This window comes from Hydra vulgaris, chromosome 15 (assembly GCF_038396675.1).
Source record: "Hydra vulgaris chromosome 15, alternate assembly HydraT2T_AEP".
In the NCBI taxonomy this organism is placed as follows: domain Eukaryota; kingdom Metazoa; phylum Cnidaria; class Hydrozoa; order Anthoathecata; family Hydridae; genus Hydra; species Hydra vulgaris.
This window is the reverse complement of record NC_088934.1, coordinates 28,161,525-28,187,500: the sequence shown is the minus strand read 5'-3', so window position 1 is coordinate 28,187,500 and position 25,976 is coordinate 28,161,525. Positions and strand designations below refer to the sequence as shown.

Genomic DNA, 25,976 nt, shown 5'->3' with positions numbered 1-25,976 from the left:
AGAAATTATTTTCCTGTTGAGTTATGAAACAGCTTAACTCCTTCAGGTATGCCACCTCATTGTTTAAAATTGAAAATTGGCGTAGGTAGATCGCCTGATATAAATCGGCGGATCACGTTTTTTTTTTGTTTTTTTTTTGTAAAACAATCATTCAACTTTGAAGAGTTTGATTCAAACAATCAAAATGTTAGGCGGATCACTTGATATAATTGGCTAAACACGTTGTTTTTTGGTAGAACAATCATTAAAATTAAAGGAGTTTGATTCAAAAAATCAAAATATTAGGCTGATCACTTTATAAAATATGGCGGATCACTTGATATAATTTGGCGGATCGTGTTGTTTTTTTGTAGAATAACCATTACTGCTTATAGAGTTTGATTCAAATAATCAAAAGATTAGGCTGATCACTTCATAAAATATGACGGATCACTTGATATAAATTTGCTGATCATGTTGCTTTTTTGTAGAACAACCATTAAAATTTATAGAATTTAATTCAAAGGTCCAAAATAATAGACGGATCGCTTCATAAAATTTGGCGGATCACTTGATACATATTGGCGGATCACGTTTTTTTTTTTTAGAACAACCATTACAATTAAAGGAGTTTGATTCAAATAATCAAAATATTAGGCTGATCACTTCATAAAATTTGGCGGATCACTTGATATAATTGGCGGATCACGTTGTTTTTTGGTAGAACAATCATTAAAATTAAAGGAGTTTGATTCAAAAAATCAAAATATTAGGCTGATCACTTCATAAAATATGGCGGATCACTTGATATAATTTGGCGGATCATGTTGTTTTTTTGTAGAATAACCATTACCACTTATAGAGTTTGATTCAAACAATCAAAATATTAGGCGGATCACTTCATAAAATTTGGCGGATCACTTGATATAATTGGCGGATCACATTGTTTTTCGGTAGAATAATCATTAAACTTAAAGGAGTTTGATTCAAACAATCAAAATATTAGGCGGATTACTTGATATAATTTGGCGGATCACGTTGTTTTTCGGTACTACAATCATTAAAATTTATAGAGCTTGATTCAAATAATCAAAATATTAGGCGGATCTCTTAATACAAATTGGCGGATCACGTTGTTTTTTGTAGAACAACCATAAAAATTTATAGAATTTGATTCAAACAATCAAAATATTATGCGGATCACTTCATAAAATTTGGCGGATCACTTGATACATATTGGCGGATCACGTTTTTTTTTTTTAGAACAACCATTAAAATTAAAGGAGTTTGATTCAAATAATCAAAATATTAGGCTGATCACTTCATAAAATTTGGCGGATCACTTGATATAATTGGCGGATCACGTTGTTTTTTGGTAGAACAATCATTAAAATTAAAGGAGTTTGATTCAAAAAATCAAAATATTAGGCTGATCACTTTATAAAATATGGCGGATCACTTGATATAAATTGGCGGATCATGTTGTTTTTTTGTAGAATAACCATTACCACTTATAGAGTTTGATTCAAACAATCAAAATATTCGGCGGATCATTTCATAAAATTTGGCGGATCACTTGATATAATTGGCGGATCATGTTGTTTTTTTGTAGAATAACCATTACTGCTTATAGAGTTTGATTCAAATAATCAAAAGATTAGGCTGATCACTTCATAAACTATGGCGGATCACTTGATATAAATTTGCTGATCATATTGTTTTTTTGTAGAACAACCATAAAAATTTATAGAATTTTATTCAAACAATCATAATATTAGGTGGATCACTTCATAAAATTTGGCGGATCACTTGATACAAATTATTAGGCGGATCACGTTGTTGTTTGATAGAACAATCATTAAAATTAAAGGAGTTTGATTCAAACAATCAAAATATTTGCCGGATCACTTAATATAATTTGGCGGATCATGTTGTTTTTTGTAGAACAACCATTAAAATTTATAGAATTTGATTCAAGCAATGAAAGTATTCCGTGGATCACTTCATAAAGTTTGGCGGATCACTTGATACAAATTGGCGGATCACGTTGTTTTTTGGTACTACAATCATTAAAGTTTATAGAATTTGATACAAACAATTAAAATATTAGGCGGATCACTTAATATAATTGTGCGGATATAAATTGGAGGGTCACTTTGTTTTTTGAGTTCATAAAATTTATAAAATATAATAAAATTCAATAAAATTAAAATATGCAAAAATCTTCTAAATATTATATTTTTTAATGAAATTAAACTATATCTAAATTGTATTTTTTGTGTTTATTTTATGAAATATGATTCGCTTAAGTACCGTTTAAATGATCCGCCCCGCCGTTTGTACCGTTTAAATGATCCGCCCCGCTGATCCGCTCCGCCCCGCCGTTTGTACCTACTCTTATGGAAGTCATTTTTTTTTTTTTCGTAAGTTTTTGTTTACATTTGACGTAATATATATAAATTACATATTTTTTTCAAATACAAACAAGGCTTCTAAAAGAAGATCAAATGATCTTATCGTCAGAAGCCTTTTACAAAACGTAAAAAATTAACATAAAAATATTAAAATAGTACTTAGATAAATAGAAACAAATTGTCAACAAGTATAAAACAAAGATTAAACATACATTTCAAAATTATTATATATCATAAGACAAATTAAAAATATTCTAAGATATTTTCAATAGAGAGAATGAGATCTTTTAATTTAATTTTAAAAACAGAATAAGTTAGGGGTAAGCCGAAGTTAGGCAAAATAATTTTGTTCCAGAGATGAGCTGCACGATAAGTGATACAGAATTGATTGAACTTTGTTCGACAGAGTGGTTTATTTAAATAGTTATTATTCCTCATGTTAAACTTGCTTAAAGGTTTCAAAATAAAAAGGTCTTTAAAAATTAAAGGAGATAAATCATACTTCCACATATAAACAAAAGATAAATTTTTATATACGTTTAGTTTATAAACATTGAGAATTTTCATTTGATTGAAAAATATTGAGGAATTTGAGAACCGATCCGCAAAATTAATTACACGGATCGCATGTTTCTGACGGCGATGGAGACATTGTAACTTGCTTTGATCAGTACTACCCCAGGCAATAATTCCATAACTTATATAACTATGAATAAAAGAATAATAAAGTTTAGTTAAATTATTTTTATCTAAATGAGTACGCGCCTTATATAGAGTTCCAATACTTTTTGAAACTTTCGAGCAGACATAGTTAATATGATGTTTCCATGTGATGTTCTCGTCAATGAAAACCCCCAGGTGTTTAGTTACAGAATCTCTTTTTATTTCATTATGGTCAATAAAAATTTTTGGTAAATTTTGGGGTAGAGAACGTTTATTATACGGGTAGAGAACGTTTATTATTGGGGTAGAGAACGTTTATCATATCAGATTCTGGCAGACAAAGATTCGCAGATTGATTGTCTGTAAAAAACAATATTTTTATTAAAATTAAAGGCGATGGCAAAATAACAAATTGGAACAGCCAGCTCTATTGTTGAATCGAATTTTTCATAGTTTAAAATCATCTTACCTGTGTTCGCCACATGCTCTTTTTGATTACCATCCACAGATTTTTGATTGAGCGCCATTTCTACCAAACGTTTACCTCTTCGATTGTTCATATTCAATTTTCACAAGAAAAAGTCACTTTAACACACTCAAAATTAGTTTTAAAACGCAAAACGAACAATAACACAACCACAACGTAACCTCTGCGTTGTTATGTTTTGACAGTTATGACCACGCTGCGACGCGCTAACTACCATAGACGTTTGAAAATAGGAAAAAAATATGCATAGATGATAGTGCGTCGCATAACTCTTTCATCCTGTGTTTTTTTTGGTGCGGGATTTCATCACAATGGATGAAGGCGTTATGTTCCCATAACGCCTTCATCTGTATTTGAAAAATAGCGTTTTTAATGGATGAATGTATTAAAGTCCCTCAACACTTACATCCGCGTTAAATCGTGTTATGGGTGAATTAATATGTAACATAACTCCTTGATCCACTGTGAAAATCGTATTTTAGCACATTTTTGTGCGGTATCATTATGTTCATATGAAAGAGCGTTATTTAACACCTTTATTTGTGTAAAAAAGTGGAATTTTGTATTTTTGCGATATAACGCCTTCATCCACTTATGTTTTCATTTGTTTTATCATTTTTATTGATTCTGATATTAAAGAATTATTTATAGAAGCTTACACCTTAAGTTTGTTGTTTTTTTAGCCTTATTTTGCATAGTTTTTTAATTTTTATGTAAATTACATTTTCGTTTTATATCATTTAATCATTTTTATTTACACCTTTTCGCATACTTTTTTCAATTTCAGATCCCAAAATGAAACGTGTTCAGTTAAGTGGTGCACAAAAGAGAAAACAAGCTAAAGAAAAAGAGCACGCTATTTCTGTTGTGAAAGCTACGAGCAGAAAATTAACAAGTTATTTAGTTTTAGATCAGCAACAAGTATTTAATGATGTAGCAGTTCGCTTTTCTTGTTTTGTCGATAGATCATTATCACAAACATCTCAGTGTTGTGAAGAACTAATGAATCCTTATCCTAAAGATCTGAACAATAATTTATATACTGAACTACAACAGTTTCATTCATATATTCGACGCAAGTTTCTAGCTGCATCAAAATCGGAAAACAACACGTTTAATCATCGAGAATTATACCAAGTAATAGTTAGAGACAATATTGAGTGTGCCTTTCCAAATGTTAAAATCGCCTTCCGCATATTTTTAAAATTAATGGTTACTAACTGTTCAACAGAGCGTTCTTTTTCTCAGTTGAAATGTACAAAAAATCCAAATAGATCAACAATGAAACAAGAAACGCTCGATTCCTTATGATTGAGGCAGATATGTTGCGCAAAATTAACTTTGACGATATACTCAAAGACTTTGGTAGATGTAAATCTAGAAAAAAAAACTTTAAAATGTAAATGACAATATCTTTTTGATTTTTTCATCTAATAAAAAATACAGTTTATCTATTATTATTTCAAAATTTATTAACTAATAATTTTAATACAGAAATAATTTATTGTAGGTTTTATGAGTGATAGTAGTACAAACTACAAACATATTTGTTAACAACTGTTTTCTTTGCATAATATTGAACATACCAGCGGTCACAGTCAGCGAAAAATCAAGGGCCCCAGGCAGAAGGGGGCACCGATACGGGTTTGTGCCTTGGCACTAAAAAGGTTTAATCCGGCCCTGGTGGTGAGGAATACAATCCCGAAAAATGTTGAGAAAACATTGAAATACTCATTAGATTGGTGGAACGTGAAAGAACGGAGAAACATTTTCAAGCAAACTCTAGAAGAAAACATTCCAAAATGATTTCTATTCTTACTTTCAAACTTTAAACAATTTTTTACTTTTATCTTGTAAAAGTATTTACAGGTGGTTAAGAAAGTAGTAATAATAAAGCTCGCAGGAATTATTTATTAGGATTCGTATATATATTTAAAGAAATATAAAAAGTCTAACTTAAGAATTTTTACAATTAAAAAAAAATGATACAAACTAATTTATCTAATTTAGATGGATATATAATAAGTAAATAATAACTGGCGTGAAAAAAAATCTCGAAACCGTGTGAAAAAATCTTTTTCTAACAAATCTTGTTTCTTATTTTACATTCAACTTATATTAGGGTTTTAAATTATAGAAAAGCAAAAATTCAACTTTTGATTTTTAATTTGTAAAATTAGAAATCGACCTTCACGTTTAATATTACTATATTAAGATATGTCATCATAATTGTACCTTCACTTTTTTAAAACGTTTTTTCATTTAAAAAAATATATTTAAAATGTATTTACAAGATATAAACAATAAATATTAAAATAAATTATTAGCTAAAAATTGAATATGACAAATTATTACCTTAATATTGACTAAACTATGAACCATTTATAATTCTTGTTAAAACTGTGACCATGATATCAGTTAAAATCATTTTTAAAACAATATTTCAAAATAAAGATACGACGATAAAAAAAAGATACGAAGATACAGAAAAATTAACAAAATTTCAAACAAAAATTAATTGGTTTCAAAATCTACGCTAAATATTCATATTTTATTATGAAAAAATCTAAATTTAATTTTGATGATTTAGCGCTCTTTGGAATTTATTATAAAAAACATTATTATAGTACGAAAATTATATATCTGAATACTATAATTATGTTTAAAACATATTTTTAAAAATAAATTTTACAAAGATATTACTTTACTTTTAAATAGATTTTAATAAAATAATCATTTATATAAAAATATCACTTTATAATTTAAATCATTTTTATGTTTTTGAACTAAAAACTTATAATAACTGTGTAAGGTTCTGGCAAATATCAAATCATGTTTCACTAACCAATGAATTGAATTTTTTAACGCAATGACGCTTTAAATTTTCTTGAGCGTTGTTTAAATGAACTGAACGGTCCCAAGTGACTTCGTGACTTCTTAATGCCATCTAAAATATATAAATATTTTTACTGCGAGCAATTAAAAATCATTTTTTGAAGCCATCTAAAGACCACAAATACTTTTTATGCAATCTAAAAACAATACCCAACAGTAAATTTTACCTGAAAAAAAAAATCCGTTAAAATACAAAAAGAAAATGAAGAAAATTACACTTTTTACAGTGTTAGTATTCCTTATAACATTAAGTGTTCCATATTTATTGAAATTCACAATCAACTTCAACTGAAAGGACCGAAAAATTTTTTATATGAAAGCATTTTATAAAACTTATGAGTACAATTGGAAGTTAAAACTTTTTACTGCATGTATGGTAAACAACTAACTGAAAAAATCTGTAACTTATATATATTTATGAAAATTTTGAAGAATATTTCTCGACAAAACATTTTAAAATAATTAGAAACAATTCTAAAATTACAAAACAATCGTCAGTTGTCAAGTATACTTTTAGTAACACTATTTATTACTTCATTTTTAAACATTCTCAAGTAAAAAACATTTAGACTCAAGTAAAAAACATTTAGACTCAAGTAAAGAACATTTAGACTCAAGTAAAAAACATTTAGACTCAAGTAAAAAACATTTAGACTCGAGTGAAAAACATTTAGACTCAAGTAAAAAACATTTAGACTCAAGTAAAAAACATTTAGACTCAAGTATAAAACATTTAGACTCAAGTATAAAATATAACTTTAAAAACTCATTAAGAAAACTGTTTGAAAAAAAAATTTAATAACGCAAATAACCTTATATCTAATATTTCAATAATTAGAAGTTGTGAAAAAAATACCCCAAAATTTCTGTCCACCCATAAGCTAAATAAAATATATGAGAAAAAAAGTATTATAGAATTTTATTATAAAAAAATAAGATTATAAAAACAACTTTAAATGATGTAATATATGATGTAATATATGATGTAATATGGTCTTAAAATGCTTTCATAAAAATATTTTTTTGGTCTTTTCAGATGAGGTTGATTGTGATTTTTACAGGGTGTGATTGCTGATAACACCATTCAATGAAGGCTTAAGTAAGAAGGGGAAAAGAAGACAGGGAAAGAGATTACATAGAGGTATGAATAGAGATAAAGGAATAATGTAATACAAAATTGGGTTTTAAATTATAAAAAATTTGGAATTCTTATAATTGGTTCTTTGAAGAAATTTATTTTTGCAGGAAAATTATTAACAGAAATTTAAAAAAATAGAAAATCTCACTTGTCTTGACCTCTTGAAGAAACTGAATGAAATTTAGTATGGTTTAAAATATGCCTAACAACAAATTTGCACAAATTTTATAAGCATGCTTTATTATAACTTTATATAATAATATAATTAAAAATACAGCCTGCTGTAACCAACCTATTTAATTTTAATTAATTTAAAGTGGATTTTTTTAATATGTTTTGAAGTACCACTTCCAACCTGTATCTCTGTGCATGGGCTTCATTAAAAGTTTGTTTCAGAATTTATGGTTGAGAGAGAGTTGCAAATAAAGATAAAAATAAAAGTTTTTCAACTTTAGCAAGTCCCTTGACTCCCCCTCTGGAGCTTTGGGGATGTGTTCATCATCTAAAAAATTACAAAGGGCTTCAATTGCAAATAAACACTTTTGAAATAACTATTTTCAAAGGCTATTTATTTAGGTTAGGTTGCACTCATCAAAAGTTTTTTTTTTAATGTTGAGCACTTTATTCATTACTCTTATTAAAACTTTCGAATAGATTGAGAAACAATCGTAGCACCAATAATATGGATAACACGGATAATGTAATATAGATAACACATCCTGCATAAATAGCGATAACACCAGTAAAAATTTTGAATGTTTTTATATCCAAGTCTTCATTCATGAGTATTTATGCCTTTGAAATGTGAAGTTCCAATAAAAAATCTGTTTTAATCAATATTTATTTCTGGTCTTTGGTGATCAAAAATGCTGAAGCATATGGACTTTGTCTTTGTCTGAGAGCATATGGACTTTGTCAGTACATTTACTTTAATAGTAAATGTACTGACTTTTAGGAAAAAGTCAGTACATTTACTACTAAAGTACATGTATTGATTACAGCTAGGGATCGCAATCCCGGAGGTATTTCTCAATCCCGGGATTAAAAAACATCAATCCTGGGATCCCGGGATTGATTCTGGGATTGAAAAACAGCTATAACATCCACATAGTATTAAATACCAAAAAAATAGTACATTTTTAACTGAAAATATATTTACTACTTACAATTGTGTACATTGGTGGTTCAAAAAACAACATTTTCAAAAATTTTTTGCAGCTCGCATCTTAATGTGTTCTTTATGATAAAATAACATTTGCATTTGAAAGTTTTTTAAATGAAAAATATTTTTAGGGGTGCCTCAAGACCCTTAAACATTTAATGGGCCCCTAATATTAATTTAAAAAAAGTTTTTTAAAAGTATGTTTTGTTGGGTCTCAAATGAAATGAAATTATATAAAAATTTCAAAAATAATAATCGTTTTACAAAAAAACATTGAAAAATATAACCATAAAATCTTGTAAAAATGCACTTTTTTCTAGTATTGTTACAACTATTAAATAGATTGACTGCCAACTAAATCAACTAATATATTTTCTAAAATCAACTATAATCTACTAACACATTTTTGAAATCTAAACCTAAACCATCAACTAAAATTCGATTTAGTGGAAGTATGGGAATAATTTTTTTTTTAAATAAATAGTAATAAAAATAATAAAGTAATTTGTACTTGCTTTCAATTTTTTAATATAATATCATTTAAATAATAATGGAGCAAAACAATATGAGAGAAGGGCTGCTCTGACAACAGGACAATCTACTCCCAGACCCCAATTATTTAGAGACCGTCTTAAATACTTGCTATATATCAAAAAGTCATTACAATCATATTTACAATGTGATTGTATAGATAACATTTAGATTTTGGAGTTTCACAATTTAGTTTTGCCCCAGGGCCCTGAGCCAGCTTGGAGCGGCCCTGTAGGAAAGTATTTATGAAAATCATATACTTTAAGTAAACAAAAGAAAAAAAAATTAATGAAATACATAATCGAAAGTTTAACTCAATAATGCTAACATGCTATGAATTAGAGATGAAACTTAAGAGAGTAAACAAAAATCTAGGTAATAGTTTTAATAGTACATGATATTGTTATTAAATGAACAAACAAAAATTAAAGATTGAAAAGTTAAATTGAATGAAAAGATATAAGGATTTTAAGATTTTTACTCGACTAAATCAACTTTTAGTCGATTAGTAGTATAAGTCCATAGTCTATTAAAATGGACTATTCGATTTTTTAAAGTTGACTAATTTCAACTTTCAAATAGTCGAATTTTAGTCGATTTAGTCGAAGTCTACAGACATGAACGAAGTCATGAAGACAACACTAATTTTTTTATTTTTAGTTACAAAGTTTTAATTGCTATGTAGTAAAATCTAAAATAATATTTTTTTTATAAAATGATTTTTTTAAACTTTTTTATATAATTTTGCTTCATTTGAGACCCAACAACACAAGACTTTTGAAAAAATTAATTTTCATTAATATTAGGGGCCTATTAAATGTTCAAAGGTCCTTTTTAATAAAAATATTTTTTAAATATTTTTTATTTAAAAAGCTTTTGAATCTAGTGTTATTTTATCATAAAGAACAAATTAAGATGCGAGGTGCAGATATTTTTTGAAAAAGTCGTTTTTTAAAGCACCCTAGTGTACTTGCGTGTTTGAAACACCCTAGTGTACTTATAGCGTGTTATTGTCAGCATCTTTTAATTTTGTAAGCATAAAATTAATAGCAACGTCAGCTGTAAATAGGTTAGAATCTCTACAACAACTGTTGCTTTAATAAGAACTAAAGCTGTAATAATCTCTGATAATAATATCTCTAATAAATATATCTCTGATAATAATGTCACTTCATTGTGTCATAGAGTTATAGAACCATCTTAGACTGGATAAATATCAATTAATGATTTTTGTATATACTTTTTTACTTTGTAAAACCATTTAAGCATTAACAGAAGGCTGCCCCACCATGTCTTGCAGACCATTATTAAAGACAGAATTCCAAATTTAGCCTTAATATATTTTTGTAGTATGTTGTTCTTGGTTGGTGATCGTCTAAACATATGCAAAATAAAAATTCCTGCGTTTTATTATTTCCCTCTAAATATTTACTTTAATATTTACTTTTAAATAATATGCAAATTGACATGATTGTGCAATTAAATGTTATAAAATAGGTCAGTTTAAATAATACATCAATTAAATAATAAATATTTATAAATAACAATCTGTTTAAATGCTAAATTAACTAAATTAACCTCATAAAAAAACAAAGTTTCAATTGAATCAAATGCATCAACCATTAAAAAAAAAAGTCAGATAACTTGGTTTTTAAAACAAATTGAAAACAAATTACTAAAATTATATGTTTGATTGTTAACAAAATAACTTATTGCAAGTTTAGAATATTTGAATGTTTTAAACAAAAGCTTGTTAGTTTTTGAATTGTGTTGTCAAATTTTGGTAAACAAATAGTCAAATTTTGGACTATTTATAAGCTAGGTATTCAAATGCGTATTCTGTATTACAGACTTGGACAGGAATGGTGTGCAATCAAACACTACTGCTGACCAAGCAAATGATTTTTTTTGCTGACAACTTGACCACAACTTTTAGATGTTTTGATGATTTAAACATTTCAGAAATGCACTGAAAAAAGAAATGCTAAGCTAAACTTAAACTAGGAAAAAATTAAAAAAGAAAACAATACCTTACGAAAAAAGAAAATATAAAAGCTTTAAAACTCTAACTCAAAGCGAAATTTTTTGTTACATTTTTAATTGCATTTGAAATAAATTACTTTAAAACTTATTATCTTAAACGTTTTTTTCAAAACGCTTTTACAAATTACTTGTAATGATTTTTTAATAAATGAATAAATTTAATTCAAATTATTAAAAAGTGAAATTAAATTATTGAAAAAAAAAAAAATTTAAATTGTATACAGGTAGGTGCACCGCAAAAACTGAACAAATAATGGCACTTGTATTCTCTTATGGACAATTTATTTACAAATTTTCTTAATATTTTTCATTACTACTACTATAAGTAACTCCTTCCAGAGATCTGCTGGAAATTATTTATAATTGGTTACTATTTTTTACCATGGCAAAAAGTCATTGTTTTTCAATGCGCACCTCAAAAACCACATCAACAAAAATGCAAATAAAACTTTTTCTAAACAAGTTTAAGCTTCAGGATTTGTTTTGCGGTAGTTATATTATATTCTGAGTTGATTTTATATGTGATTGCAAACTTACTTTTTTATTTAGCATGTTATTCACTACAAAACCCACATCATACGCACCCCAAAAACCACATTAGTTTTTCTTTACTATCCAATAATTATTCTTAAAATTGCATATAACTATTATTTACTCTTGTTATACATATATAACTATACCACATGTAGCAGTTTTATTAGATTTACTTGCATTTGCTTTAAATTACTGTCAAAGCAACTTATATATATTTTATTTGATATACAGAATCAAAAAATGAAAATATTTTTAAAATGACAACAAAGTTTACTTTACATTTTGGAACAAGGTCAATAAACCCAAGTAGTAAATCAGAAGCAGTTGTTGCAAAAAAACAACCAAATATAAAAAATAAACAGTTGGCATTAGCTGTAGCATGGTGCAAAGATAACAATGTAAGAGGACAATGTGCCCTGAAATTAAGACTTTTCCCGTTGATTAAAGATCGAGAGACAATAAATCGATGTTTGGATGGTAAAATAGAAACAGGAAAAGAACGTCAATACTGCTCTATATTATTAGAAGAGGAAGAGAATTCAATTGTACGATTTTTGAAAAATAAAAATAGATCTTTGCAAGGTATCAATAAAGCGCAACTGACTAAATGTTGTATACATTGAAAATAAGAGATTACACAAACAAGAGATTAAAAGGAGGACGAAAATATCATCCATTGTCATCTGCAGCTAAATTGGCATTAAAGAATCAACTGTAATTTGATAATTTGCTTTTATTTTCAGAATCTTTAGTACTTGTTAAGCTAAATTGTATTTTTCACAAACTATAAAAAATACAATTTAACAAAATATTAAAAAAAATTGATCTATGTTTGCATATTTGTTTTTAGATTTGGTTGTTCATTTTGGCTAAGATTTCATGCAAAACATAACAGTTCAACTGTCAAATGTCAAGGACAAGTGTCAATCAACAGAGCTTTAAATTGTACAAAAAAAATGGCTCGCAATCACATAGGTTTTTTTGTTATTGAAAATTGATGATGTCATGTTTCTAGAGAATAAATCATTATCTAATCAGTTGTGTTAAAAATATGTGTTTCCTCTTTAATTCCTTTCTTTTTAAAGTCTTATTATTGCAAATAAGTATAGCCAATTTAACCAATCATATTGCAGATGCGCTTGCAGAGGAACTTATTGCTGCTGGAATTATGACAGAAGCTGAGCACATCGAGGAAGGTATTTAGAAAGGAAATATTGACACCACAAGAGTTTTTAACAATGATGAAACTCCACAATTCATTCATTATGGTGTTGATGGAACTTCTTCTGGTTTGGTCTATGCAGAGAATGTGTTACCATCCCTTCGTGTCATCCCTTGGTTTGTTTTTATTTTAGTATTTGATATTTTCTTTAAATGATTGAATTTTTAAAAAATATTTTCAGATGTAAAACCAATTTTCTTATTTGAACTATATTTTTTAACAAATCTATTATTATCAAAACTTACTGGTTTAATTTAGTCTCACTATACATTTAACTACATTAAATGTTAAGTAATAAAACCGTGCTGTTTAGTAACTTTTTAAACTAACTTGATCTGAGATCATATTACTAAAAAAATTACAACTTACAATTTCAGGAGAAGTCTGTATGTATCAAGTAATATTTGGCAATGTCGGTATAACAAGCCTGATGGCACCTAATGAAGCAGCAACTAAAATAAAACATCTACTGGTAACCACTTCAGACCATGGCGCATCAGATGGCCATACACTTTTGGCCGCTTTTAAGGAATTTGATGAGTACTTGAAGGAGAAAAATATTAAAAGACCAGTGGTCCTATTATCAGATGGACATAATTCAAGATTTGATTATCATGTTATGTCATTTCTTCAATCAAGAGACATATGGATGTTTCTTACCTCACCAGATACAACAGGGGTTACACAACTATTAGACCAGTTATATAAAAATATTCATCATGAATATAGAAAAGTAAAAGATGAAATGTTTACTGAGGGAAATTCTCTAAACAAAGAAGCATTCATGCTTATTCTAGCAAATATATGGGATAAATGAGCAACAAAACCCACTCTCCTAAAAGCTGCAAAGCGAGTTGGTGTAACCAATGAAGTCTTGAGCATTGAATTCATGCAGCAGGACATGTTTGATAGAGCAGATAATTGCATAGAGACTCCTGAAGAGGCGTCAGTTTCATCCATGCAATCAACATTGACTTCCCCTGATTCATCATTTATTGTCTCTCCTGATAGAAGGAGAGGATCAGCATTGTATTGGAAAGAAAAGTTTGAAAGGGCTCAATCTTTGATTAATGAGCTGCACGAAAAGAGCATCCAACTTGAGGAGATACCAGGATTTATGACTATTAGAAAAGTAAAACCAAATCTATCTACTAGTTCACCACGAACAACTCAAGTTTATGGGTTCATGAAAGCTAAAAGGTTCAAACACAATTGCAAAATGCAGAAAAAAAATAAGTAAAGAAAATCTTTATTAAATGTAAAGAGATATGTGTATGTACTGGAAACATTTGTAAAGTAGCAATGTTCAAAATGCCACGATATTTTAAAATCTTAGTGCAGCAAGTTAGCGTGTTGTGTTGAGGGCAACAAACCTGCAATGATTTTTACTGCTGCAGCTTTGCAAAAAACAAGGATAAATCCAAGGAAAAGTTTATTCAATTCAAATAGTAATATATCAGAGAGGGATGAATAGTTTTTTTATAAAGAATTTATGTATAACTAAAACATTCTTTTCAAATGTAATGTATGATTTTAAGTTATTATGACTTCAAGTTATTATTAAACATTATTTTTGTTGTGGTTTTTGACTTTTAAGTTTATTTTCTAAATGCACCCCAAAAACCATATCACTATTAGGTTGAACTTGGCTCAAAAATGTAAAAAATAATTTAACTTTATGATTATTATTGAAAAGGGCACTTAAGGGCTTATAAAAAAGTCAACTTTGCAAACTTAATCTGACATTTACCTGTTTTATAGTGTTTTTACTAAAATATTTGATGGCAAAAACCAGAGAAATTTTTAGAAAAGGCTTAAAATAATCACTTAAAGCTATAAAAATAAAAAGCTGATTTATTTTTCCACTAGCTTGAACATTTTAATGAAAAAAAATCAAACCCTTATACTTTTTAAGTGTAAATCGGACTAGCTACATTCCAATAAGTAACTGTGTGGTTTTTGGGGTGCAATAGTTTTGTGGTGCATATACCTGTACACATTTTTTTATATATACCATATATACCTGTACACATTTTCTTAAAAAACTTTTTTTTTTAAATAGTAATTTTTAATTATTTTATGCTCTGATTAGTAAGTCAAGTTTTAAAAAAAAGCTTTTAAACAATTCTTTGTAAAATTAGAAACAAAAGAAAAAAAAAAAATAAAGCAATTAAATCACTCCGTTGCATTGACAAGATTTAATTTAACATGAAAGTAACTTGAAAAAATAATATTTTAAAAGATTTTTAGAAAGATAGAAAAATAATTTCAAACGTTAAAATTTATCATAAAAAATACATGCCTACTAAAAAAAGGTAGATATAACATTTAATTTACACAAAACTTAAAGTAACTTGAAAAAACAATTTTTTAAAAGATTTTCAGAAAGTTATGGAAAAATAGTTTCAAGCATTTAAATTTATCATAAAAAATACATGCCTCTTAAAAAAAGTTAAATATAACATTTAATTTACACAAAATGCGTTTATTTTAAACAATCGCTTTAAATAATTTTTTATTTAATTTAAAACCATCGCCTAAAATAAAAACTTCAGAAAAGGTCAATGATTAAAATTTATTCATAATGTAATTTTTTTATTGCTTTTAAATTGTCAAAATTTAAAAAATTTATTATAAATTTTAAAACATCAAAATAGCAGTGGTCAAATTGTAATGAAAAATGTATATAAGCGTGGTGTAACTGATATAAAATCAGTTACACCATGCTTATATACGCTCGCACCCTGCAACTGATATAACATCAGTTACAGCGTGCGATCGCATGCCATTCCTGTCCAAGCCTGCTGTATGTGCTTTTTTTATGCTTAATAATTTCGCTTTTTAGTTTAGTAGAAACTTAATTTCGCTTTTGTTTTTAAAGTAGTTTTTAATTAGTTACTAGGCTTTTCTGAATTTGAAAGAGCGCGTTCTCAAAAAGCACGCGGTCCTTGGGGAAAGATCTCTCAAGTGAATTTAGACTTTTTACCTTTTAAAATTTAATTATTAGTTTAGAAATATTATTTAGTTTATAGAAATATTAAATATTTATTTATATAGACTATATGATAAATATATTATTTAAATAGAAATATTTAGGAATATTAAATTGGTTTAGAAATATTACATAAAGAATGATATTAAGATAAATAATTACTATTAAGTTCATATTATAACTGAAGTAAGTATAGAAAATAGTTTAGCGATTTATATATAACATTTTTATTAGATATAAAATAGAAAGGATCACTCCTTTCAACTTTTTAAATCGTTTACATTTTGTTTGTTTTAGTTTTTCTTTTAGCTTTATTTTTTTTATAACAGTTTTGTTATTGAGCTTATATTTTATTTTTTAGAAGGAAAATAGGGGTATGGATGAGGCCTAATTATTTTTAATGCAACAAAAAAGTTACACTAATGCTATTTTCATAAAATTGGTTATTACTACTTTGAAATTTCTGTGATGCTATTAACTACTTTTGTTCTTTTTTTCGAAAATTTAGAAAAATAAATTAAAATTTTGTGATAACACTGACATGACAAGTCACATGTTATTGTATGCAAAGGTTAAAACTTGTTATGAGGATTACAGTTCTTATGAAAAAAAAAATTAAGGTAAAGAGTTTGTTTGTATATATATATTTTGTTTACTTAGAATCTTTTTAAATTTTCTTGTGTCATTTTAAAAATTTTTGTTTGCACATGTTTATTGTTTGCATATATGCTTTTTTGATAAGTATGTGTCTGTGGTAATATGTGCTTTATAGTTGTTTAATCAATGTGTTTTTATAATAATGTAAAGCGTTTTTTTATTGTTTGTGTATGTGTTAATATGTGTTATAATTGTTTTATAAATGCGTTTAAATATGTCTATAAGGTTAAATATATACTTTGTTTATAGTTGGTACATATGTTTATATTACTTTGTTTCCAAGTTTTCAAAGTGCTGTGACTTGATAAACGCGTAGATCAAGATTTAACAACCTTGCCAGCCAAGTGATGTACTTATAACAGAGGGTTACACGACAGTCATTAGTGTCAAACTGTTACTGCTTTAGGTCTAGGTGTTTTCAAGTCTTTATTACTAATTATTCTGAAAATACATAATAATGTATTTTAATAACATTTTGTGTAAGTTGTTACTTATGTTCTGTTATATATGAATGTAATGTTACTTAAGTTATGTTATATGCATATTATATTAACTTATGGTGTGTGCTATTGTTGCATGTTGTTGTTATGATGTTGTTTTTTTGTTGTCGTTTGAGTTTGATAGACATTTGGCTTACCTTCATGTTGGTATCTATTGTTAAAAATGATAAATAGGTAATTTTATTATTAAAAATCACTGCTTTTTATCATTCACTAAAGCCAAGACAAATTATTTTGCCATATATACAATTTGTTTTATGTCATTTTGATTTTTTGTCTTTAGCGCTGTTTATTATATGATTTTGCTATAAATTATTTGGAATCATGATGTGCCAGCATAATTTATTTTATGCTGGTACATCATGAAATAATTTATGCTATAAAATTAAAGCTAACATGAAATAATAATATTTAACAATTACTACTCTGGTAAATCACAACAGATTTTCTCTTTAAAGTACATTGATTTTCATTTTTTGTATATAATGTTTTTCTTATTTACTTATTTGTTGCATTTTTTATTTTAGATTTATCAGTTGATGTATTTATGTAGTATAGAAGAACAAAATATTGTAAAGTTTTGTGAATTTTTTAAAAACGTTTTTTTTTTTTTTTTTTTAAATAAATAATATTGAAGTTTGTAAAAAAGGGTTTACAACGTTTTTTTTTTTTAATTTTTCTAAGTTAGAAGTAACATTAGAATTGCAGGTTTTTAATAATTTTTTAATTATTATTTGCTAAGTTAATTTTTTTTCAAACATCTAGCTGATATATATATATATATATATATATATATATATATATATATATATATATATATATATATATATATATATATATAAATATATATATATATATTTATATATATATATATATATATATATATATATATATATATATATATATATATATATATATATATATATATATAAATATATTAGAAATTACAATGCCTGTCTTTCTTTTGCTTCATTTAAAGCTAATGTAGTTCAACCCATGAATCACGGGCCACCATGTTTTAGAATATGTGGTCAAGTTTTTCATCGTCTAGGTAATCTTAGGCCAAATCAAGACGTATTGTCAACTATACATTTATGATCCACTAGCAGCAGTAAATTTTAGAATGCAACAACGTGGTAATGATCTTTGCTTAAATGATTCAATGTTTCGATTGCAAACTATTATTAGTGAAGAGAACCCATTTGCTCTTGCATTTAAAAACATGGCTGAAGTGAAAGATTAATTTAGTTAAATAAATGAAGCATTCATATCTGTACCTCAGAAGTCAAAGATCGGTTGTCACATTTTAGAAATTGTTCAGGAGAGAGGAAATAGTAAAATAATTAGTCTTTATTGGCTTATTCTTGATGGTTAAATTTATTTAATTTTTTTTGTGTTTTATTTAATTTGTCTTAAGGCACATGAAATATAATTTTGAAAAAAAAAAAGTTAAATAAAAAAAGTGAAAAGTCATTTCTGGACAACAGACATTTATCCTTTGAACATTGTGGGGACACCAGACCTTCTATATTGACCTAACTTTGTTTCACATTGTCGTAGGACAACAATCTTTATTACCTCTGTAGATACTGAGAAAACTAAAAAGGTCTCATATCTCATTTTCTTTTTTTTTCTTCACTATTTCACTCATTTTCACAAAAAACTGGACAACCGACCTTTGTCTTCTGAGGTACAGATATAAAAATTTAAAGTTTATTTTAGTTTACAGTTTTGGTTTAGTTATTTTTAGTTTATTTTTAGTTAGGTTTAGCTTCAGTTATCTTTTTTCTTACTTTAGACAACTTTATGGAGGAAATGAGGGAAATAGGTAAAAAAAATTATAATTATACATTTATTTTTATGTAAATATTATTTTATCGATTATTCTGAGGTATATTTTTTTGTCTGTACTGGTAGGGCTGTGTTTTATATTTTATATATTTTGTAAGGAGAAATATGTGCAATAGGTGAAATAATTATTTAATAGGGGAAAGCAGGGTAAGATGGCAAACGTTTTGAAAGCCCTAAGTTGTTGCAAAACTATCAGTCATGAAGCAGTAATGCTTTGTCAGTTTGTTCATTTTATCATAATGATTCATTGCCTGCATGAATTTTTAGTTTAAAAGTAGAAAAACTTGAAATAAAAAGTTCATAAATGTCATCTGGTCACGTGACCAGGGCAAGATAACTTATTATGCAATTTCTGACTACAACTTTATAAAAATTCAAAAATTACCAACTAATGTAACTAAAGAAACATAAAATAAACACGCGCCGAAAAAAAATATTCTGTAAAAATATATTATAAAATTGCATTATTAGTATTTAAAAAAACCATTTGACGTTTTAAAAAACAAATTGTAATTATAGTTTCGTTTTCACCCATTTTTAAGTTTTTTTTTTTGAGTTGCTATATGAAAAGCCATCTTACCCCATTCGCCATCTTGCCCCGCTTTCCCCTAAATATGACATTTTTTAACTGCTCACGTTTTACTCATATTTTTATTAAAATAAATTTTTTCACATGTTTAACCCTTTTTAATTTACTCTCATTTTTTTTAAAATATTTTTAGCATCGCCTGTTACCTGTGAAAATGGTGAGGCTATGCTTTATATTTTCATTAAATAAAATTGCAAATACTTACAATTTTTATTATATACTTCTATTTGTAATTTAAGAGTCGTTATCATTTGAGAGCTTTTGTAACTTTAGATTCATTAACATTTGAGCACTACAGAAATTATTGCTCCCAACACCCAGGGCCTCTCTTGGAGAAGTTCTTCAATAAATGGTGTAGTAATGGGGGTTTGGATGAGCCCTCCTTCAAATGGAGGGCTCATCCATACCGGGGTTTTTGGAAGACACTGAAGAAAAAATAGCAACCAAAAGGTTGTAAATGTCTTTTATCAGTGAAGATATTTATAATTTTTTTGTTGCCGCATTTTTTCTGGAGATTTTTTTTTTTTGATAATATATTATGTTGTATATTTGATTTGTTTTGGTCTTTTTTAATTAAAATATTATTTGTTTTTTCACAAATTAAACTTAAATATGGTTAGATTGATTCATTGTCCAATTATCATAATATAATAATGCTACATTCTATTGTTAAAAATAATTAATTGGTAGTTTAATTTATTGAACTCGCTGCTTTTAAAATTTACTATAAGCCAAGACAATATATTTAGCTATATAAATGCAATTTATTTATATCTTAATTTGATTTTTTATCTTTAATATTTATAGTTTGGCTCCTAGAAGCATTTGTTATTTTGCTTTTTAATTAAACTATTTTAAATCTATTGTAATGTCTTTTAAATTAAACTAAAGTTTACTAAAAGCTAACATAAAATAATGTCATAAAACAACACCGACAAGCTGCATCATGACAGCAACTAAAGACAACAGGTCTTGCATCATGACAGCAACATGACAACAGGTTACGGAAAAGCAGGTAAATTATTTTCCAAATTTTTTTTTCTTTTCTTTTATGTCTTTTTATCTTTTACAATTTTTATTTTAGGTTTGTCATATGATGTATTAATGCAATATCAAAGATCAAAGTTTACATATTTTTTAAATTTGTTATACACATGTTTGATTGTAAATTAAATTTTGTTTGTTTGAAACGCATTTGCACTCAATTGCTTAGTTATTTATAATAAACTTAGTTATTTTTAATAAATTTATTTAGTTGTGTGCATTTAACGTTTTAAGGATACATTTTTCTTTTTTAAAGAAAAATTAATCAAAGGGATACCAAAAAATTAATAACTCCTGTATAATATAAGTTCACTTCATATTAATCTTAATAATTTATTAAAGTTGATGTTATAAAAAATATAACAAGAATTTAGTTTTAGTTTTTCGTCAATTTAAAGCATGATGAAGTGTTATTATGTGTCAGTAACTAAAAACATATTGTGTTGAACTTAGGAATGTCAAGGAAAATGGTTCTGCCTTACACTGATATGACTTATGTCAGTTGTAAATTACTCAAATGTTAAATAATTGTTAAATTATTTTACCTCCTCATACCTTTTATGCTAATTTTACAGATAGATTAATTTTTACAATTTGAAGGTGTTTTTCTAAAAGGGTATTAGTTAAGGTTTCACAACTTTAAATTTTAGAAAATAGCCACTATAAATTAATTATGTAACAGACCGACCATAACCCGTATTATGGGTTGCTTTCTGCTAGTATATATTAACACTACTTGGTATAGTTTATTTAATAATTTAAAAAGTGTAACAATAAATACAAATGTTTTATCAAAAAAACAAAATTATTAGTGAAAACTTTATCTGGGCAATATTTATTATGGGTGGGGAAGCAACAATGTATGTCCCTAGAATGTTTATTCAATCACATCAATTACAGCAAGATTTATGCCCTGGACAAAACATAATTGTTGATTAGAAGGCAACAACCTTCCAACTTTTTCATAATACTAGCTCCGTTGGTCATTAAAGCCGCAACGTCGCTGTGTAGATCAAAACTATGGTTTTTAAGTGTTTTTTTTAATAACTCAACGCATTTTTCTACTATGATTAAACCTCTTATTCGCACTAAACCTAAACTACAGAAGTGAGAATTTTGTCCATAAATGTTAATATTTATATATAAACGATTTTGAAGCGACATCCATTCATCAAAAGACAAAGAAAACATCTTGCCTACCACAAAAGTAATTAAATTGAAAATTAAAAACAATGGAGAGCAATCAAACCAGTAGTAAATATTCTCATAAAATGGAATAACACAATCATATTAGGAAACATTAAGTTTTTTCTAAAGCAATTTTAATATGGAGCTGGTGTTTTTACAAGAAGCAGAGCCCGAACTGGAGATAAAATATTTCTAGGTTGGAGCTGGCTCTGGAGCCAGCTCCAAGCGAACTCCTCTCTTTGATAATTTGGAAGATCAAAGTATGAGTATTTTTTGTTTAAAGGGATTCCTAAGTACTATGAAGTTATTTTTTATATGAAAATTTTAATTGAACTGTAATTAATAATGTCATTTAAAGTTTTATGATTTCTAAATAAAGCATTTCATACTTTGATATTGAAATTATATGTATAGATTGAGTGTTAAGTATTTTAAGCTTCCCTTGAGGCACTTAAAAATTTCTATTTTATAAATTATACTTGAGTTAATGTATATATAGTTGTTATCATACAAAACTAATATATACAAATAATATTTACAAATTACCTTAGCAATTTCAACTTTCCTTTCCCAGATGCAAATCTATAATACATATGTTACATATAAACTAATAAAAAACATAAATTACAATAGATATATATACTAAAAAAAAAGGTTTACTTTGGCTTACAAATGGAAATTCAATTTCTTTCACATGCACAAAAATATCAAAGCATGATTGATTTGTAAGTTTCAAAATATGTGTAAAATATTTGCTAAGTATTAAAACATGTTTAACATTTTTATACTAATATAAAGATATAAAAACTAATTTACTCTCAAAACAAAATACACATTTTGACAGTTTTACATGAGCATACAAGTTCTCTTATAGAAAAAACATGTATTTACTTTTCAAATTTTTTTTTAAATACTAAAAAAAATTAGAGCTTACCTACTGGTGATGGACTTTTAATGCATAAATGGGAAAAAATGTAATAATTTTAAAAAACTTAATAACTAAAAAAAATATTTTATTATAAAAATTATTGTTCTCATGGAGTCATAAAACCTGTACCTTTCAGTTTTAAAAGCCATAGACTAATTTTAAAAACAAAAGATTCATTTATTGGTATAAAAAATCCATCTTTTGAGTCTTTACTTCACATTTGTGTAGATATTCACTGTGTAGATATTTTAAACAATCAGCTAACATTAAAAACAGGAACAACAAAAATGTAAAGAACCTGGGAGTAAATGGTTAAACCCTTTTACTTTGTACCCTTATATTTTGAAGCCACAAAAAAAAAAAATAATAAACTTGGAACCAGGTCTAAATAAAGTCAAGAAAATTCAAATGTTCTTACCAGCAATGTTTTTATTGAAAATAAAAAAATGTTTTAGAAAAACTATAAAAATTGTCCCTGGTCATTTCTAATTACTAATATTTAAAAATTACCAATTTTTTAAGGTCATAGAGTTCAGCTTTTTCTTGAACATATTCCAATACCTATAAAAAGAGAGACTACATTGGATTGCAAAAGAACTTTGAAAAATAAAGTTATAAATTCAGTATAATTAAATATTCTAAAACATTTACAACAAAATTCTATAAATTTTATGGATGGTAGTATCACAACAAAATTCTATGTATGATTCAAAATTCTATGTAGGATCATAACAAAATCCTATGGATAGTAGTATCACAAAATTCTATGGATGGTAGTATCACAACAAAATTCTATGGATGGTAGCATCACAACAAAATTATTGTTCTTTAAAATAAAATTCACGCTTTCTAAAATAAAAGCTTCCAAAAATCTGATAGATATATCATCACGTAGTTTACATATTCAAAATTTAACTGCTTCTAAACCTAATTCATGAGAAATACTAGTATAAAGATAATCAACAAAGAAATATCAACATAGTATAAAGTGGTATTTTGGTACTCCATATTATTAGGTAGTATTCTAATGAAATGTCAATCATCTTTGATATATGTTGTTAATTTTAATATAAGAGGTGATAAGATTTTTTCAATGAGTTCACTAAGGCGTTGGGTAGGTGAAAAAGAACCTCCAACTATTGGTCTTCCATTTAAATCATCTGGGCATAAACATTCAATATATTTATTAGATTCTTTTATAAAATTCTCTATTGCATTAGATTAGTGAATTTTCGGTAACATAAAAATTGCAAGTTTTCCATTCATAGTTTTTGAGATAAGTAGTTTCTTTTTTTGTTAAACATTCTTTAAACTTATTCGAATGATTTTTAAGTTTCTTAAAACATATTTTATCTGTGTTACTATCAACTTATTTGTAGGTTTCAGTACTGTAATGTTATATTTGACTTTCATTTCATCAGGAACTAGGTTATTTATTTGTTGTACAATGCCTGATAAAAGAGGATTCGATGTAAACATTTCCGGATTTGATTTATTTTTTACTAAGAATTCATTGCTGTATTCTTTATCATAAAACTGTTCATGGATAATCAATTTTCTTGTAAAATCTTTTAAAACGGATTTCACTGAAAATAATTTACCTTTTGTTGTGGGAGTAAACTTTGGACCTTTAAAGTAATAAAGATATTTGTAACATTGATAACTTCCTTTTGGATAAATCTATAACTTTAGGAGTTATTTTTTTATTTTTACCGCTTGTTGGGATCATTGTTAGTTTTTTGATGGTAAATTATTATTAGATAGAGACAAATCATTAATTAGAAAAGTGCTTGTTTGTTGTATTTGTTCTACAGTTTCAAAAATCTGACTGTTTGTTGTGTATTGAATACTATCTAAACCATCAAGGTACAGTGTAAATCTTCTTGTATTAGGCTTTATGTGTTATAACTATATATTGGACATGACACAATAAACATATAAACAGAAAGTAATTATTTTCACATTACTTTTAAAATTTCCTTACCAATAAGAATCAAGTTATACTATACTATTGTTAATTATAGTTTTTTTTAAATAAACCTTAATTACTTCCTTTTTAAACTTTTTATAGGAAGTTTAATATAAAGAGCTTTTTATAGTTTTGTAAATCTCATACACAACTGAAGATTTCATATGAAAGGCTGTGTTAGAGAAAAAAAGAAAAATTAAAATATTTGTTAAAATTTAAATAAATATATTTTACTTATCTTAGTTTGAATAGTTTTTCTTTTGTTACCTGGAACTTTTACTCATATATATATATATATATATATATATATATATATATATATATATATATATATATATATATATATATTTTACTTATCTTATTCAAACTAAGATAAGTAAAATATATTTATTTAAATTTTAACAAATATTTTAATTTTTCTTTTATATATATATATATATATATATATACATATTTATATATATATATATGTATGTATATATATATATGTATATATATATATGTATATATATATATATATACAACCCTTAGATGTTGTCCGAAAGTTTTTTCGATATTTTGTTGACAAAAAGTAAAAATTAAAATGCAAGACCGGAATTTTTTTTTTTTAATAATGATAGACTGCCTGCCCTAACCAAACCCTCAGTCGATGTAGCAGCACTCCCTTGCGGGTCAGGCTATTTGTCAGTCGATGTAGCAGCACTCCCTTGCGAGTCAGGCTATTTGTCAGTCGATGTAGCAGCACTCCCTTGCGAGTCAGGCTATTTGTCAGTCGATGTAGCAGCACTCCCTTGCGAGTCAGGCTATAAGATAGTCGATGTAGCAACACTCCGCGCATGATTTTCAGTAAAAAAAATAAAAATAAAAACATTTTATTAAAAAAAATAAAAATAAAAACATTTTATTAAAAAAAATAAAATAAAAACATTGTTTATATTGTTAAAAACATTCACAATGTTTTTAAAACATTCTGGTCAATTAAATTTGCGTTTTTGTGGTTTTTTTAAAAAACGATTAATTTGTAATTAAATTAATGGTTTTTACTTTCGTCCAACACGGAAATGTTGGACGAAAGTTAAAAGTAATTAAAAGTGACGTATATGTTGGCGTAAGAATCACTTTTTTCCTTCCGCTCTTCCCAAAGCCAACAAACTATAGATCTATATATATATATATATATATATATATAT

The 25,976-nt window shown here is 26.5% G+C and overlaps 1 protein-coding gene across 1 annotated transcript in view; it reads right to left on the bottom strand.

Annotated features, from left to right (window-relative positions):
* Positions 1–4,716: 4,716 nt before the first annotated feature.
* The window catches only part of LOC100215344 (cilia- and flagella-associated protein 263), a 30,531-nt gene continuing 9,271 nt past the window's right edge, over positions 4,717–25,976 (bottom strand). Inside the window, exons 9-12 of the mRNA XM_065818695.1 lie at positions 23,328–23,378; positions 22,436–22,471; positions 6,389–6,490; positions 4,717–4,920 (exon numbers count right to left, since the gene is read on the bottom strand). Of these exons, the coding sequence (XP_065674767.1) occupies positions 4,897–4,920; positions 6,389–6,490; positions 22,436–22,471; positions 23,328–23,378 (213 nt within the window). The 3' untranslated portion in view covers positions 4,717–4,896. The remainder of the gene's footprint in view (positions 4,921–6,388; positions 6,491–22,435; positions 22,472–23,327; positions 23,379–25,976) is intronic.